Source organism: Amblyomma mixtum, chromosome 3, assembly GCF_055824585.1.
Source record: "Amblyomma mixtum isolate Tamu chromosome 3, ASM5582458v1, whole genome shotgun sequence".
In the NCBI taxonomy this organism is placed as follows: domain Eukaryota; kingdom Metazoa; phylum Arthropoda; class Arachnida; order Ixodida; family Ixodidae; genus Amblyomma; species Amblyomma mixtum.
This window is the reverse complement of record NC_143014.1, coordinates 205,103,802-205,122,436: the sequence shown is the minus strand read 5'-3', so window position 1 is coordinate 205,122,436 and position 18,635 is coordinate 205,103,802. Positions and strand designations below refer to the sequence as shown.

The following is an 18,635-nucleotide window of genomic DNA, read 5'->3' as shown; positions in this document are numbered from 1 at the left end:
TCACGAAACTGACCATAATGCCATTCAAAGAAAGTACAATCAGAGTTCACTCTAAAGCAAAACACAGTACTGAGTGTGAAGCCCGACATCAACAAGTTGCAACGATCATAAAAATGGCAGATCAAGCAGAGAAACTCTGCATGGCCAGACATGATGGCTTCTATAGATTCTCCAATTACTCATGGAACATTCCCAACGGCTGTTCCTCCCGTAGGGTGGTATAGTAGTATTGACATTTGACAGATGGTACTTTGCTGAGCAGCGTAGTTTTCGGTGTTGAAAAAAAGCACCTGCTAGCATTCACTATAATCATCCGCAGACTACAAATAAAAATAAAGGGTGCATAACTATGGGGTCAATTCATTATGAGAGTGTATTCATTACACGAGTAAATACGATATACCTCCTGCTCATGTCTTGCTACATTGCTATGATAATCATATGCTGTTACATTACTATCTTCAGAAGTGTGAAGAAAATATGCTGGCTGACCTACCTTGGAGGTCGTGTGTAGCTCACAATAGCATCAGCCGGTGGCAGGGGATCAAAGCCAAAGATCGGAGAGTTTGACAGCTCCTAAAAACAAGTAACCATGTTATAGCATATTTGTATGTGCCCTTACTCAACGTGCACAAAAGGCTGCTGGCATTATCTTACAAACATGGCACACCTTTTCCCGTGCAACCGCTACATGAAAAATGGTGCTGGCATTGAAAGAGTGCAGATGGACTCGGCTCAACACTGACAGTGATTTTTCAATAGCTATCAGCTACTCAACATGGATTCTCTTCCAACAGAAAATCAAAGCAAGCTGCTACAGCCTACTCTATCTAATAGCTTCGCTGTGTGTGCAGCCAGTCAGTTTAACCAAAATGAAGACAAATGATAAAACTTGTAAAGAGAGTCCATATCACGACTGGCATATAGAGAGTTGCCCCAAAATGACACATCTTTTTCTACCTTTGGGAGGACAGCTACCAACTTAGCAAGACTGTTCCAAAAGACACACATTTCATGCCAAGCTCTTTTCCACACATATGGCTTATGGTAATAAACATCAACAAAGCCACAAGTGGACAAGCTGATTCACCACTGTGCTGCTCCTATTTTCCCAGGCCTATGCGAACTTGCCCAACACTGTTTCATTCCAAGCTGAAGCTATCAGATCTGAACACAAACTTTACTCAAACTAAGGCATTTGACCTGGCACTGGCAAACTAGCAAAACGCTTTTGAAAAACAAGCCAAGTGTTGAGGAGCGGCACTGCTTTCAGGCATCTAGAAGATAGCATTCTCGTTCGCATTTAGTGCATTGCACCTGGCCGAATTGCGGATGCATTTTTTATCTGCTGGACATTGATGGAGTTCTTGGTGATGCTCCAACAAGCCATTTAATAGGACACAAAAGATAAATCCATAAAAAGAGAAACAACCAATTATGCTAGACTGATAGATGTCAGAGCTCAACAAATTATGTTAGACTGATAGATCTGAGAGCTCTGCCAGCAATTTTTTTTCGTGAAAACATGACTGTTCCGCAAATGAAGTCCCCAATTTCATGCCCCATCGACCCTACACACAGTGTGGGGAGTTATGATGTTCCTTGCGTTTTATGACAGAGCATACACATTACCGCAGGCTGTGTGCAAGATGGGGTCCAAGGTGCCTTATGGAAGTACACAAGGTGCGACATTCCAGCACAAGCCCATGTCTGCACTTACTTGTCTGCAGCATTACCAGTACATTTTAAAGCTGATGGTCACCAAAAATTACATGTGGGCTAGTTTGCTATGCCAGAAACCAAGCAAACAACAATGGCATAGGTACACCAATCACCTCTAAACAGAACAAAGCACTTCAAAATAGCCTTTATGGTCATGAAGACAAAGGCTGCCGTGTTTTGCGACTGCAAAACACCAGTGTTTGCCTCACTCGTACCGTCTCACTAGCAGAGTTCATGAAGCCTGGAAAGACAGCCACTTCAGTGACATACCATGAGATTCTGAAACAAATGCAGAGGACAACACACTACAAAAGGCGAACGCTAAGTTCTTATCCTTGAAAATGCCCGACATTAAGGTGCAATATCAAAAGGTGCAGTCAAAATGTTGGCACCAAGCTGAGGAAGCTAAACTTCAGCCATAGCTATAGTGCACCTTCCTAACCCCTTCAACCATGTTCCCTTCAATCCTTCATTTCTGTTGAAGTTCTACAAAATAGAAAAACGCTGCACAGTGTGCACCCAATTTCAAGCACATCAAGGGAATCATACGTTGTAGCATGAGTTTTCATACCTGAGGTAGTGTCACACTGGCTTCTTGGATATTTGAAAGAATGATGTGACGACAGAGATTGCGTGGTGCTCCCTGGTAGCGTTTCATCCTCCTGTGTAGAATGGTAACTTTTCATCAGTAAATTAAACAAAGCGCCATTAACAGCAACAGATAAATGCAAAACCAGAGACACACTTGAAGGCAGAGCTTGTGCAGCAAAAAAAAAAAAATGAAAGTTCAACATGCAATGCAAACACAACAACTAATACTATGCAACACCGCCTCATGGGACACATGCAAAAGACGCATGTAGTCCAAGAAACAAAGGAATCAATAAATGCATAGTTATATGCAAAAACATTTATAACAGTTTATCTTGTCTCAACGTTAACCTTGCTTGAGTCACCTGGACACTTCTTGGAAACGCAAATACATTTCTTTAACTCTGGTTAATTATGTTGATATTTAAGTCTTTCCTTAATGCGTCATAGGTCATATATGATCTACGTTTTGGACCTGCCGCCAAAAATTCAAGACAACGCTCCTGGTCAAGCTGCACCATCTAGTTTGCTTCTACAACACCATTTCCTTGGTTTCAGTTTTGTTTTATGCGAAGCATATTAACGTAGGTTTCGGGCCTTCGCGCGATGCCCGGCGGTGGCCACCATTGACCTTCAAGTGACCTTCAAGTAGGTCACGTGACATGACGTCACGTGATGACGTCACACTGGCTGCAGATGGGGCCTCATATCGCGCCGTCGGTCGCCTCCCGGCGGTGGCCACCATTGACCTTGAAGTGAGATCACATGATGTGACGTCACGTGATGACGTCACGTGATGACGTCACGTGATGACGTCACGTGATGACATCACACCAGCTGCAGATGGGGCCTCATATCGCGCCGTCAGACGTCGCCCGGCGGTGGCCACCATTAACCTTGAAGTGAGATCACATGATGTGACGTCACGTGATGACGTCACACCGGCTGCAGATGGGGCCTCATATCGCGCCGTCGGACATCGCCCGGCGGAGGCCTCCACGCTTCGGTTCGCGCCGTCGCGCGCGACGCGGCGGCGGCGCCACCATCGCTGCATCACGTGATATGTGACGTCACGCCAGGGATGAGGCGGCGCGCGCCCGCCGTCACGTCAGTCTCTGTGCCCGCAACCGCGCCAGCGTCTTTGCGCCGGGCGTGTATGCGGTCAAGATGCCTCCAAACGCTAAGGACATGCTTCGCATCCACTGGGCTTAACCTTGATAAGCCTCCAATTTTTTTTCATTTTTTAACACAAAAAGGGAATGTGGAGAAGGAAACTTTGATCGGACGTAGTCCGCCAGTCGGCGATCATGGCGTCTGTTGCGTGCACCGCGAGCTCCTGGAAGGCGAAAAACTACCCTGGGCAGCAGTGGTGAGTTAGACAACTATACTGAATGATTGGATTTCAGTTCCGATTGCGAGACTTTGTCTCAAGGGCCTGTGACATCAGCGCGTGCTCGCGCGTGTTTCGTTTTGAAATTCGTGTTGTACTTTATGCAGTGCGCTCGATTTGTAAATGATGAGAGTAGATTTATTTGGTGCTTTAGGGTCTTTGCAATATATTACCAAGATATTTTACCAAATGCACCAGCAGATTTTTTAGTACAATGATGTCAAGGAAGGCCACGCCCCCTTTTAGAGCTTTTCAGCGTTCTTTTATTCTTTATTACTACCAAGAGGAAAAAAAATAGAAAAAGTAGAAACTCCAAGTGCTGCTATAAAAAAAAACAAGAACAGAACTCAGAACAAATGTACTGTGCAGCACGTCCCACATATATAACTCCACTTCATGTACTAATGCGACTGCTTTCTCTAGTGGCAAAGCAGCCATGTTGCCTAATTTGAAAGGCCACGGAAAGTGCAGTGTATTATTTATGTGGCTGAAAATTGTAAGAATGGTAGCTAAGAAGATGTGCAACGTTTTTTTATATTTTTTTCCCCAATCAATTTCTGGCTCAGTGCGGCGGCTTATTTTGTTTTGCTTGTATTCTTTTTTCGAGTTACCAGCATATTTAAACAATAAATTTTCAAAAGTTTTGCGCACACAATTCTGGCATTTTTTTTTTGTTAAGAAGTGCAACTAATAAGCTACAATATCATGCACCGCAATGTGCGATACATTTGGCAATTCTCATTAAAAATTTTGCTTTCAATACTACACCTAAATTCGGCCATGTTTGTGCGGTAAGGAAAGAGCTAAACAACACATCTTGCACAAAAGCAGCACTGTCTGCAGCAGCATAACACAACTCATGACTGATTTTACATGATTGCCTTTTTTACGGTGCAAGGGTTTCTGGGGCCAAAGAGCACCACAGTACAAGGTACTTTTCTTCTTCTCAGGGTGGGTTCAAAGACCCATTTCCCAAGCGTTTCACCTTAAAGAAGCCGAGCACCAGGTCATGGGAAAACTAGTACACATTGCATCAATGGTGGGTACCCGATGTCATTCGGGATCGATACCCGCATCTCCCGCATCCGAAGCGGATGCTTGAACCACTAGGCCACCACTGTGGTACAGCATAACAACTCAGTGACAGACTCCACAACAAGTGGTCTCACTTCCAGCGCACCATAGTGAACCGTGCATGCAGCTGTGGTTACCACAAGCATTTGCAGGCAAGTAAATGTTTTCTAATAGTATTTATGAAAGCATACCGTATTTGCTCCTGTAATATGTGCCCTTGCGTAATTTCGGCACCTCTAATTAATTACCTGAGTTTATAAAAAAAAAAACTTTTACTCGCACATTTTACGATCTCTGCTGCACCCGACCACCAGTATGCATGTGGATGTGCATAAGGCAGGCTTGGATAGACCGGTGCAGCCATGTCGCTGTGTGCGGCTGCGAAAGGTGCGAGTGCTGCTCGAAGGAAGACGTCACTGCCAAGGCCAAGCCAAAGCGAAGTCACATCTGATGTGTGCAAGAGGCGAGCACAACACAACACGACAGGCATTTTTAAAGTGAAAGCTTTACTAGCCTAGCGGCGCCGATTTCGCTGTGTGCACGAATGACCTTGAACAGGAGGAGCAGAGCTGTGTAAGTAACCACATGACGTACCACATGAGTCACAGCAGCTGCAGCCGTGCACTCCGCCGTCACTGCGACCGCTGTGCGCGGCCTATTTAATGTCTCACTATGGACAAAGCAAGTCAGCTGGAGCAGACGTCCTGAAGTGGGTACTCGCAGGTGTCAGGCCGAATCGGATCATCCAGTCGGCATTGCCAACCGTGCGAAGGATTTAGCGATTGATAGGGACAGTAAACGCGCTAAACGAGCAGCCAAAAACGATGAAGAGCGGGAGCTCCGAAAGCAAAGGAAAGGCTCACAACTGGCCCCCTGGGTCAGTGGACACCTCAGTCGCGTTTTAAGTTACGTGGTGGTAGTGACAGATGTGCACTGCATGGTTGACGTTGACAACGTTGTAGCAGAAAGCCGGCATCCAAGCTATAGGCCGTCGGCATTCGTTGGCATTGACAATGTTCTAGACTGCAATAATTTTGAGGAAAGGAAGGGCGCATAACTGGCTCTTTGGGTCAGTGGACGCCTCAGCTGCGCTTTGAGGTACGTGGTGGTGGTGAGAGAGAGATACGGGCTGCATGCGTCAGCGCTACCAACGTTGTGGCTGACACGTGGGACTGCAGCAATAGGCCGCAGTGTGACTTCACGCTGGTTATGAAAGCGTGACTTTCGCTTGCATAGCCAGGGTTAGCCGAGCTGAGCCGCAGCCATTATGGGCAAGGGTATGAGACTAGGGAGCCGGAACCAGTGTACCTCGATCGCATTCATACCCATGCCCGAGGCACACCCAACACATGAGTGAAAACAAGTCAGCACCAGCAAAATAGCCATGGAGATATCGACTATATAATGGAAAGAAATAATGCAGCACATCTCTCTTTTCAGAATTCGAAGGTGATAACGTGCAATTTGTTTACAAAAACGACCATTCAAAATTTGGTGGTCAATGCATACGCGGCGCCAACCTAGAAGTGGGGGGTTTCGCCCGAGCTGTGGATAGTACACTCTTTGTAACGGTGCTCATCTCATTGCCAGCAGTATACAGAGAGCTCCATATATATATAAAAAAAAATATTTAATTCGTTTGTAAACTGGTTCTGTTGAAAAAATTCCAATTTCACGTCGTTTACCTGGCGTGCTCGCATTGGCAATCGCTTTCCTGAACGAACAATTGTGAGAGCAAACCTCTGCAAACCTCCGGCAAGCACCCGAATTCGAAACTACCGGACCATTTGCTCCATCACTCCTAAAACTGCAGACTCAGCTCGCTGTCGGGCTCGATGACATCAGGTCCACCACAGTTGCACAATCTGTGAAGCGCTTTATTAAAAAAAACATAAAAAATACTGCCTCCTTCCACTAACTATACGCTGCACCTGCCCATAATAAAGCTTGGTTTGAGTCAATATGCTCATCCTACTTTACTGGAGGCGATAGGGGAGCATGAGCATTAAAACTGGCCTCTACAACGAAGCACTTTCCCAGACCAATGCATTTCAACATAGAGGCGTTTGTACTCAAGCCAGTTTCACAGTACATTCATATGCATGCACAGATGCACACATGTGAGCAGGTGCTGTGCAGGTGCTATAGCTGCACTCACTCTCCTCCGCACATAAATTCACATAAATTCACACTCGCCACTCTTTGGCACTGCTTTCCTCCCCAATTCAATACGCTTCTCTCCTCCTCTCTGCAGACCACAACGGCGGTCTATATGACCATGCTCCTGGGAGGTGTCGCTGTAAAGAGCACACCAGAATGTGAGAGTGATGAAAATGGCCTCACTTTTCTGCTGACGATGTCACCAAGGGATCTCCTTGGTCCACACGCTTCAGGACAGCTCGCACATTGCGCTCAAGCCAGGCCAGCACTTCTGGCTCCTTCCAGAGCACATAGTTACGTCCCACAAAGAGTGACTGCAGCTGGTTGAGAGCAGCAGGTTGCCTGCATTGAAAGTGAACCCACAGCCATCAGTTTGAACAACCACCACAGCTGCATTCTGGTGAACTGCTAACCTTCCAAATCAGAAAACAAAGTCTGCTGTACAAGCAAGAGAAGGCTGACTGCATGCCAAGCGCTAATGCTGAAAATGGCAACATGTCCACCCCCCCCCCCCCCCCCCCCTCACCCCCCCACCCCCCAACACCCTCTAAATGCATTTCAGAAAGAGGAAACCTCCCCCCAAGAGTCACCGATAAATCTGCCCCTGTTGCCAGGCTATATTTTAGCAAGGTAAAGGATACCCTGGCGCTTGCATTGCATGGTCTTTAATTACCCAATGAATGCAACTCAGAGAAAGGAATGGTGCTGGAAGAAATACCATCAGATGAGCAATCCTGCAAGTATAAAAAGGAGACATCAAACGAGGCCTCAACAAATAGAACTGGGCCACCAGGTGACACTGCAATGCAATTTAGTCAAAGCCAGCTGGTGCCCAGCCTGTGTCTGACTATAGCAGCTCCCAAGTTTTCTCTTGCTGCTCTGGCTTGGCAGATGGCACAAGCTGCAAATACCTGAATAGTTCATTGTACCACATATTCAGCTCTAACTGCAACAGATTCTAATGACATATACTACTACGCATTCTAAGCCCCGCAATGCTGAGTTACGCAAAGGTGTACCAACCTTTGTGTAACACAACCTATGTTACGCAAATATCGATAATTTGAAATTCCAAACACAAATTGAATATGTTTTGTAAAAGATCCTTATTTAACTGAAGAAACTGATGTTTGAGAATTTCCGAATACTATCTGCCAGCAATCGAACACTGCAACCAACTTATGTAAATCGGACTGTGGCAAAATCACATTATCTGGGCAAATTATCCAAAGATCAAGTTTAAATCAGCAGGAAAACAGTATAAAGACATCCTCTTTGCTTACTTCTCTGCCATTTGTAGCGTAGACATTTGGAGGCTACACCACATGGAATTCTGCAAGTGGGCTTTACCGTACGTCACACATAGTGAGAACAAGACGGCCAGCTACCCCGCTTCGAACAATCAAGAGTTTTAGCATAGTGGAGACATATTAGTGTATATGTATACCGAATTACCAGAAGCCTCCCGCGCATGAGCAGTGGTGAGAGCAGGGTCAGACGCAGCCACTGTATGGTAATTTGGTATACATGTATGCTAAAGGAGTAATTGCTCATTGGCATCCACCTAAGTGCAGCATACGGCTACAAAGGAAAGCTACACAGGTTTCTCAGAAACTTCGCAGTTAAAGAATAATTCATCCTCGGCTTCGCGCTGCTTTCGGATGCCAAATGGCATGTCGCTGGTCATTTCTTAGCCTCACCGTTCCGACACCAGTGTGCATTCCCCTTGTTTATCCATGTCATTCATCCAGTACATTGAAAATGCACACTCCTCACAGGCATTTCACCATTTGTGCGATGGAGCCTCATCACAAGTCTTCACCACATTTCCACAATCCCCCCTCCCTTTTTTTTTTTTCGTGGAGGGTGGAGGGGGGTATAACTCAACCTTATCTTCATGTTTTCCAGTTCCTCAAAGCTCGTTTTACTACCTATCAAGTTATTCTTAGTTGCCAGCCATGCATCAATTCATGGATTCCAATTTGTTACTCATTTTGCACATCCACATTACAAGTTGCACACTGTTGTGCAATCTAATCAAGCAGTATACATTTCAGTGCACATCATACTTTTTTTTCTTATGATGCTGAGTCAGTCTAATTTTGTTTACTTCAGTTGCAAAGACCACACACTAGTTTGAAAAAAAAAATAAATAAGGGCAACAACATTTGGAACAGGGCAATTTTAACTGAAATTTGTTTTCATACTGAACAGATATCAGATATTCGAAGGCGTTTTTTCCTCATATTCGTATTTAATTCATACTGGAAAATTTCCTATTCACAAACAAACCCTAATTCATGATATCATGTAGCAGCACCAAAAAGCAAACAAGGTAAACATTTTCAAGAAAGCAGTGTCCATTAGGCAAATTTAAGCCGAAAATGAAAGAAAGGAACTCAATGGTGGCGACAGTGACACATGCACTTGGCAGCTGCTGGGATGGCCAAAGCTGTTTACACAACTTTCCAGACAGTCTTGCTGTCTCAGGCAGCCCTCAGCATTGTAGGTTTGGTTCAAACTAGTGTTCAAACTAGTGCTCTGAAACAGTCCAGTAATACTTAGTAATGATGCGTAAGATAAATCACATCTCATGCCAAACAGAAAATGATAAGGACCTTCACATCAGGGGTGATTAATAAGAATTACGTTTCAAAAAGTAGCCACAATAAAAAATTGAAGTGACATCACGTTTGAAGATCAGACATCAGGTTTATGGGGTTTCGGACCATTCCAACATCTGGGGTTCTTTAACGTGCACTTGCACTGACATCACCCAGTACATAGGCCTCTAGCATTCCGCCTCCATCAAAATTCGACCGCCGTGGCCGGGATCGCACCCGTGTCTTTTTGAGTCAGCAGCCGAGCACCATAACCACTGCGCCACCGCGGCAGCCCCAGAGAAAGATGTGAATGCACAGCGCTGCACAGTAGTCATGCTTGTGTTCACAGGAAGGCTTTACACACAGTGTAATACTCACTGTGCCCGTGCTGCAGCAGCAAAGAAGCCATGCTTGGCCACTTCACTGTCAGGCTGCACACCACACTTCTCCAGCAGTGGCATGAGCACGCCAGGAAACATGATCAGCGATTCTTGTAGCTGCAATATACAATTCAATGTGGGCCCCAATTTCTATAATATCATGCCAGCAGACACTTATGTTAACATATGACATCAGAATTGAAGAAAAAATGTTCATTCTGTGGAATAAAATTCCTTTTACTGCAGTGATTTGTTAGGCGCACCATCAGTGGGTATAAAGCTTTAGAAAAATATATCACAATTTTTTAATCATAACATTTTTCTTTGACAAGTGCCAAATTTGCCTCACACGCCAACAGTGACAACTCTCAAACAATCTAATGCACACCATGTGTTTTGGAACTTATGCAGGTCTACCTATTAGCTGTGCAATAAATAGAACAAAGAGTCTGTGATGAGTTCACTGGAAGTTAGCGCAAAAAAACTGAAAACATACACGAAAATTGGTTTTCCGAAAGCACGGATAATCAGATGACAGGCCACAACATGAAAAATTGTCTGTGGATCTCAATAATCCTAATCCATTGCATGCCTTGGTATGTGATAAATGAGCGGGCGGAGTTTCAAGAGAAAACTTTCACTGAATGTAACGTCATCCATGCTGCCGTCACAAAGAAAAGAACAAACTTGCATTTTGAGAAAAATGATCATGAAGGTTACAAGTTCTTTACACACAAGTTTCTATATACGCAAGAAAGCAAAGTCCTAGAGCAATAAAATGCTCCATACCTACAGAAGGTTTTCTTTGAGTGTTTTCCTAGTCTTTTTTTTGCATGTGTAGCAGCTTGCCTTTTTACTTTATCTTTGTTTCATTTAGCATGGTGAAAGTAACAATTCAGACTAACTTTTGAACTTTTGAATGGCACTAGCTAGAATTTATTGTGCACAAGGTCTAAGAATGTTAGTGGTTATAAAAATTAATAAAAATCAAAAACATCATTTTTGAAGAAAACTGGCACTTCAAATCAGAAAACACTAGGCCTGCTCTGCAGTAACTATCTTATTGCTACGAAAGAAACAGGAAGGCATCACTTTCAATGCCCTGATAGTGCTCAAAATGCGAACTATGAAGATAGCAATGAACTTCAGTAATGAGGCTTCCAGCCTAACGAGGCCTAATCAGCTATTACAGTCAAACCTCCACTTATAACAATACTGGTTAGAACAAAACAACAGATATAACAAAAGACAACCACATCAGCATTACCATGTGTTCTATGGTTAAACACACTGCTTATAATAATGCTGTCATAGCAAATTATCGGTTATAACAATTATATCTGGTCACTGAGAGCCAGTATTTTTAAAAGAAGCAAAAATATGGTAACGCTACAACCACACCAACCAAACCACGCTTGCAATGCTAAAGTCCGCACACACATGCGTGCGGAGCCAACCGACGGATTCAGCCGGTGCAGCAAAAGTGGAAAGAGCACGTGATTGCACGCTCAGAGACACCGGCCATCTCGGAGATTTGTGCATGCTGCAGAGCCGTGACGATGCAGCGGATGAGAAAAGACGGATACTTTCCCTTGTGCCAAAGCAGAGGAAAAGGAGCTAGGGAATCTCTTTCGGTGGAACCGTCCATTATTAACGTACCTGAGAGCACGCTGCTCGTAGGAAATGCACCAGTGCATGTTTTCTTTTATTTGCATAATTTGTGAAGGCTGGTAGCAACGACACTTGCGCTGCCCCATTCTCCCCTTGACTTCACTAACTTGGTCACGTCCCTTGCTTCGCACATTGCATGCAGGGCAGACTACCTGCTGCTCTGCTGCACTGGCCATGTGTGCAGCATGTACTCTCAGTCAGCCGGTGTGGGGCACGCTCCGTCCTGCAAGCTTCCCTGATTTTTCGTTGAGAATCGCTTCTGGAAAGCAAGCTTCGCTTGTGATGTCAATGACAAGGAGGCTAGCGAAGCTCCCACCAATGCAATGATGGCGGTGCTTTGGTCATCAGTGAATGGTGATGATGATGGTGTGTCGGGCCTTGAATTCTTGCATGCTGACGATGCAGTTATGACAAATGAAGACTTCACCAACAAGGTGGCCATCGCAGCTGTCACCAGCACGGATGAGGACAACGAACAGCAACTTGTGTCATGTCAAGAGGCCTTAGAACGATCAAGCCCCTCCAGGACTTTGCTACCATTAAATGCTCTGAAGTTTGTCCTGTTTTCTTCTGTTTGCATACCCCGCTTAAAGCAGTTACTGGCTATAACAACGATATTTCCTTGGCACTTCAATATTGTTATAAGTGTGTCTGACTATAAAACTACCACCCAGAATACAAAACTTCTGACAAACCTACAGCAAACAAAAGGTACCACGTAAAGTGTTAAGTGGTGGCCGCACCATTTTGTCTGCTTCCTGCTGAGTGGTAGACACGCCATCCTGAGAGGCACTGCCACGTGCCAGGTGGAAGAGGGCCAGGGGCACGGAGAAAGCAAAGTTTGGTAGCTGACACAGGTTTCGCTCAGCATCCCACTCGCGATAGAGTCGCACTAGGTACTGGTGCTGGTCCGCACGGATGGCATAGTAGTCCAGAAGCAGCGTCACACACAGCGGGTCATTGTCAGGATCAAGCCTGCAAAGGTGAGACCTCCATTAAACCCCACATCAAAAGCAGCTGCACAGGATTTACGCCAGACAAGCCAGTCAGCAAAGGAAAATAAAAAAGAAATGGCAAAGTGCACTGATTCAGGATCAAAGAAAGAGCCAGAGTAGCCCTTGAGTTTACGAAACTCTGAACAATCAAGAGATCAATGCGAGCATAGTATTCATACCGCTTTACTGGTGTTAACTACGGCTGATGTTAATGATATGATGGGGTAAAAAAAAGTACATTCATAAATCATAAATACGTGCTGAACCATGGAATGGTGATTTTCATCCTGTCCAAACAGCAGCGACGAAGTCATGCAGGCCTAACAAGCACCATATTGTATGACTTTACCTCAACCTTAACTCTGTTGATCTTATAATCCACACCATACATTTACTATCGGGGACACAAGTAACAGACCCCCATCCTAGTTCCAAACCATGCCGCACTGCATGTGGGCACAGCCTAACTATGCATTCGTGGTGCCGAGACTGCCGCACTGTGCCCGCATGCAGTGCGGAGGGGAAGTCGGTTATTTTTGTCCCCTGGAGTAAGGTGAGCTTGGCACAGTACCCAACTAACATACCGAGCCCACATTTAGACAAAAATATGTCAAAAGAAGTTAAATAGGCTGCATATCAGGATTATGAGAGGCTAATTTTACAATATACTACCAGCACAGTATGGATCCCGTTTCACTGTGTGCATAGTTATGCAATTGGACGTATAAAATCTGTCAGTACTGCCACATCTGTCATGAGGAAGTCTGACAGACTCCTATGGACACCTAAACAAAGGGACCTAAAAAGAATGCCAAAAAAAAGGAAGCACTGCTAAGGCTCATACTAAGCTAGAATCTATAACATTTACCATAACCAGGCAGTAATTAGTGCTTCGAAAGTATTTCATACAAGCGCACTATGCATTAGGCACCATCACTCAACAGTCCCTGTTATCAAAAGATGCGGTTTGCGACAACGCTATGGCATGGTTTTTCGGCACTTTGAGCTTCCCAGTCACACTGTAGGTACCATAATAAAAAAAAACAAAAAGCTATTTTCACTACACATTAGAAGCACACCTAATGGGAGACATGGCTTGCAGTACACTAAGAGGTTTAACTGCTGAGCTAGTTGGTTTTCAGACATAATAAATGATTTTTAGCGCAACGGGGACACAACACAAGAAAGACGACAACACGGGCGCTTACTTCAACTGTTTAATCAAGAGACAGCATACGAAATATATAGCCCTCCCAGCGTATGCGCACGCGTACAAGGCACCCAGACACACCATGCATCGATCTTATCACAGTAGGCGCGACAATAATTTTTGCTCAGCTTCGTATAGAAAAACAGAAGTGTCACTAACACAGCTCAGACCTGCATTTTTGATATGAAAGGCTTCCAGAATTTCACGAGCCGTTCGATGTCTACCTCTGCCCAAAATCCTCACCTCGCAGAACCGCGGTTTACAATTGGTGCATGCCCTACTGTGCTCAACAAGTCGCTGGCAAGAGATATTGAAAATAATGAAGGCCAACTAGTTGCGCTTCCATGACGTCCACGACACGGTTTCAATCACCAATCAAACCACTTTCCACAGATGAGGAGCCTGAAGTGCTCAAGTATGCTACGTCCATAATGCCCTCTGCGATAAATTCATTTGCAGCAGCCCTCAGAGAGGTCTTCTTGCCATTCATAGCAGACAGCAGCTTTTGCTTACGCCATTATGCTAGTAAATAATTATAGTAGTAAAAATGGTATGCGACGGCAAGTTGAGATAAGCAGTAAACACCAATGATTTTCGAATGTAGTGAAACCTCATTTAGGTAGAACCAAAAGCCGGGCGAGCTGGTGAACGTTTAGCACTTTGAACAGCGCGAATAAACAAGAACTAAGCAACACAGAGACAGAGAGAGAGCTGTGTGTGTGCGCGTTTCTTGCTTAGTCCTTGATTCTTCACACTGTTCAAAATGCCCCATTTAGGCATACATGCTTAAGTGATAATTCTGCTCAAGAAATAGCAGCAAGAAATCCCAGACTAAGCTTCCCCTTAACCTCATGCACTTGGTGCCCGCTTACACCTTAGTGGCTTATTGCGAATGACTTGGTAAGCGTGCCTACTACAATGTACGAGGCTGCTCCACACTCCATGGTTAGTTCGTGCAGCCTCGTAACTAGTAGCTGTGAGGCCACCTTGGCGGCAGAGAAAAACATCAGATTTCTGTCATCCAGATTAAATGAAAGCTTCTACATGTAGCTTCTTTCGCAGAATACTCAAGCTGTTTTCAGTTAGGGCACACTGCCACTTTGCGTGTAGCTTTTCTGCGGTCTGGTGAGGTTGCCTTAAGGGGGGACACTGGTCTTGAAAAGAAAATTTTATTAATTTAGTCATAGTTATGAAATTTTCAGGGCACATGTATTTTTGTGTGCTGATTCTAGATATGTCATTTAATTTCATGTAAAACAATTCTTTGAGCACTTATGCACTTTTTATGCAAGTATTTTGCGGAGAGTTTTGAAGAAAATTTGCTGCGGGAAACTAGCTGAAATGTATGCCATTGGGTTCTCTTGACACCAAGGAATACAATAAGGGTAAAATTATCATCCTGTCTCTCATAGAACTTGAGTAATAGGGTACTGAAGCTGCCACTTCACACACAGGAATACACATTTTCCTTCTCATTTCTAAAGCGACACGTTCAAAACTCTATAACTTAAGTTCTATGATAGGCAGGAAGACAATTTCACCCTTATTGTATTCCTTGGTGTCAAGAGAACCCAATGGCATACATTTCAGCGAGTTTCCCGCAGCAAATTTTCTTCAAAACTCTCCGCAAAATACTAGCATAGAAAGTGCATGTGTTCAAGGAATTGTTTTACATGAAATTAAATCACATATTTAGAATCTGCACACAAAAATACATATGCCCTGAAGATTTCATAACTGTGACTTCATTAATAAAAATTTTTTTTTCAAGACCAGTGTCCCCCCTTAACTGGGTTTTACTGGTTTGGTTTATTGGTTTATTGGGGTTTAACGCCCCAAAGCGACTCAGGCTATGAAGGACGCCGTGGCTATGATGGACGCCGGAAATTTCAACCACCTGGGGTTCTTTAACATGTACTACTGACATCACACAATACATGGGCCTCTAGAATTTCACCTCCATCGAAATTCGGCCACCATGGCCGGGATCAAAACCAAGTCTTTCGGGCTAGCAGCCAAGCACCATAACCACTGAGGCACCGCGGCGGGGCTAACTAGGTTTTGCTGTGTATTCGTTTGGTTAATTCAATAGCAAAAGCACAGTGTGAATCGAATTGAATACCAAATACTACTCAAAAACTATTCAGAATTTCAGCTATTTGCATGCCTTTAGTTTAAATCCCCTTAATCCAATTGAACCACCGTGTTTTCAGTTAAGGTAATAAAAAGAAAAAACAGTGCCACGACCAAAGGCAGCACAAAGAGAGATCTCAGTTCTTACATAACATTTTAAGAAACAGGATTAATATTTCAAGGAGTATGCAACTCTGGCCTTTTAGTTGTTACTTCTGTGAAGTGTTAGCAAGGACAATGTTAACTCACAGGAGGCTGCATGCATGCATATGCAGAAGGCTGCAAGAACTTAGGACACAAAACTACTCTTTCACTACAGATTCTCACCCCAAAAGCAGCTTGCAGAACTCCAGTGCAGTTCGTGAACAACCACGCTGTCCAACGAAGTTTAAATGCTTGAAAAGAGCCAAAAAAAGTGATCGATTCTCGCTACGGCGGTAGTCGAGTCGGCAGTTTCCTTGAGTGACATTGAAGAGCGTGTGGAAACAAGACTCTAGGCAATACAGAGCTCGTTCTGAAAAACAGGAAAAACACACAAACACACTTCTGTTCAATTCGAGCAACAAGGTAGCAAAATAGAGTAGAATCTCAATAAAATGAACATCTTAGGGTCATGAAAAAGTGGTAGGGTTTAACATAGCTAAACCAAGTAGACATGCAAAAGCATGTGTTCATTCTTCGCCTCTTCTTTCTGGCATATGCAAGTGCATGCAACCACGTTTCTCACCCTTCTGTCTTCACACCCTCTCTCCACTCTGAGACAGCTGGCACGACGCCCTCCTCCCAGTGGCTGCAGCTTGCGCAACATTCCTCCGAACTAACCTGAGCTAACCCAAGTTACTCTGAGCTTCACACAAGATTCTTGGCTGGGACCGTAGTGCTTTTGCACCAAAATATTCGTATCACCCGAAATTTTCATCATCCAAAGCGAACACAATCAGTACGCAGAAGCAGGAAGGTGCATTCCCACAGATCTGTATACGGCTGACAGGATTAATTTACGGCCGCGCACCACAGCTCACTAAATGAGGTGCGAACCGCAATATGCAGGCAACACTTAGTGGTGCAGTCAAGAGTGTAGCCACAGCTGCCGCAGTCATATTATCTGTAATTGCACGGGAGTGTTTGGAACATTTAAAATTTTACACACCGTACACAATGTGCTCCGGACACAGAATTCTGCAAATTTGCGTCATCCCAAAATTCATACCACCCATCATCCGAGTTTCTGCTGTAAATAGCCAATTTTGACTAAGCACACAAAAATACGTGGTCCTTGAAGATTTTATAATTGTGACTTCACAAATAAGAATTTTTCATCTACGACCCTCTTCCCCCCACCTTATGGGCAGCTCCAAGGGTTCTTCAAGGCTTGCCCTATTGTAATGAAACTTATAGTACTGCAGGTTTTACTCATTCCTGATTGCTTCCACTAAATCTGCATGCCATTCGACACTTCACTCCAGTGCAAATCAATTTCAAGGCTTGCCGTTTCCGTGGCTTCAGTTCAGATGATTTCTATGGGCAACAATGCATTTTCAATGCCAGAAATATCACCCCATGTCAATACCCACTCCCCGCTTCAACAGAAAAAAATTTTGAGGTTTGCGTAAGGTCACCTCAGGCATTTTATGAAAGGACCACGTAACCATTTCCAGTTTCTACTTCAGCCATTCGATGTGTATGTGAGTGTTTTTATAGTAATGTTTGTGATGCCAGCATTGAGTCATGCAAAGCATCATCCAGGGCCACAGACTGAGTGTCAGTTTCGGGTTGCTGTTTTCCCTAATTTGTTTTGAAAAACTGCTTGTGACAGAGAGAGGGGACCCCAAAGAATATGATGAGACTTTCAACCTAAAATGCTTGAAAAACCTTCGAAAACCTTTCAACAAAGCTATCAAGGAGCCTCTTCTGCATCTTCTGATTTCATAATATGCAGAGGTGTTTTGTGTCATGAACTCTTCAAATATATTATACCAACACCGATGGTACAACGTTTTTCACTACATTTCACAAGCATTCATTTTTTGCCAGAAAAACTGGACACACAAACTGGCAACCATTGTTGTCCACAACTGGCTACGATTGCAACACCACTGCAACATACCTTCTTTTCGCTCGTTGCAAAGCATATGAAGAGGTGGAAATGTGCCAAAAAATTAAGACACAGACCACACTAAAAATGGCACAGGTTTGATTATGCATAAATCCCCAAGCCATCTTTGTATCTAGTATATCCACAATACAGTAAAACCTCATTGATATGTTCCCGGTTCATAAGATTTCTCGGTTCATACATTCAAAATCACGGGCATTAAAAATGTCCCACGATAACACTTTTTCTCCCATTTTATATGTTTCTGGATCACACGATTTCCTGGTTACTACGTTTAAAATTTTAACAAATTCTGGTCGTATAACACGTTAAACAGCCAACTGCATATGTGAAAACATACATATGGGCCAAACCTGGGGGCACATGATATGAAGAACTGAAATGCAGTGGCAGTCACCCGCCATGGTGGCTTTTCTACAATGTCTAGATGCAAACGGGCGAAGCACTAACAAAAGAACACAAAAAAAGAAGTGTGCCATTATAAAAGTGGGACATTCTTGTAGAGACGCGACATGAAGAGGAGAGACTGAGTAACTTCGTCGCAGTGTCTAAGGTCAAGGGGGTGAAGCAGCTGAGAACTACAGCAATGC

The 18,635-nt window shown here is 44.1% G+C and overlaps 1 protein-coding gene across 1 annotated transcript in view; it reads right to left on the bottom strand.

Moving 5' to 3' along the window:
- Nulp1 (Nuclear localized protein 1) overlaps nucleotides 1–18,635 on the bottom strand; it is a 48,317-nt gene that overhangs the window by 17,937 nt on the left and 11,745 nt on the right. Inside the window, exons 7-12 of the mRNA XM_089582525.1 lie at nucleotides 16,257–16,443; nucleotides 12,335–12,566; nucleotides 9,919–10,037; nucleotides 7,121–7,279; nucleotides 2,294–2,384; nucleotides 497–576 (exon numbers count right to left, since the gene is read on the bottom strand). Of these exons, the coding sequence (XP_089438651.1) occupies nucleotides 497–576; nucleotides 2,294–2,384; nucleotides 7,121–7,279; nucleotides 9,919–10,037; nucleotides 12,335–12,566; nucleotides 16,257–16,443 (868 nt within the window). The remainder of the gene's footprint in view (nucleotides 1–496; nucleotides 577–2,293; nucleotides 2,385–7,120; nucleotides 7,280–9,918; nucleotides 10,038–12,334; nucleotides 12,567–16,256; nucleotides 16,444–18,635) is intronic.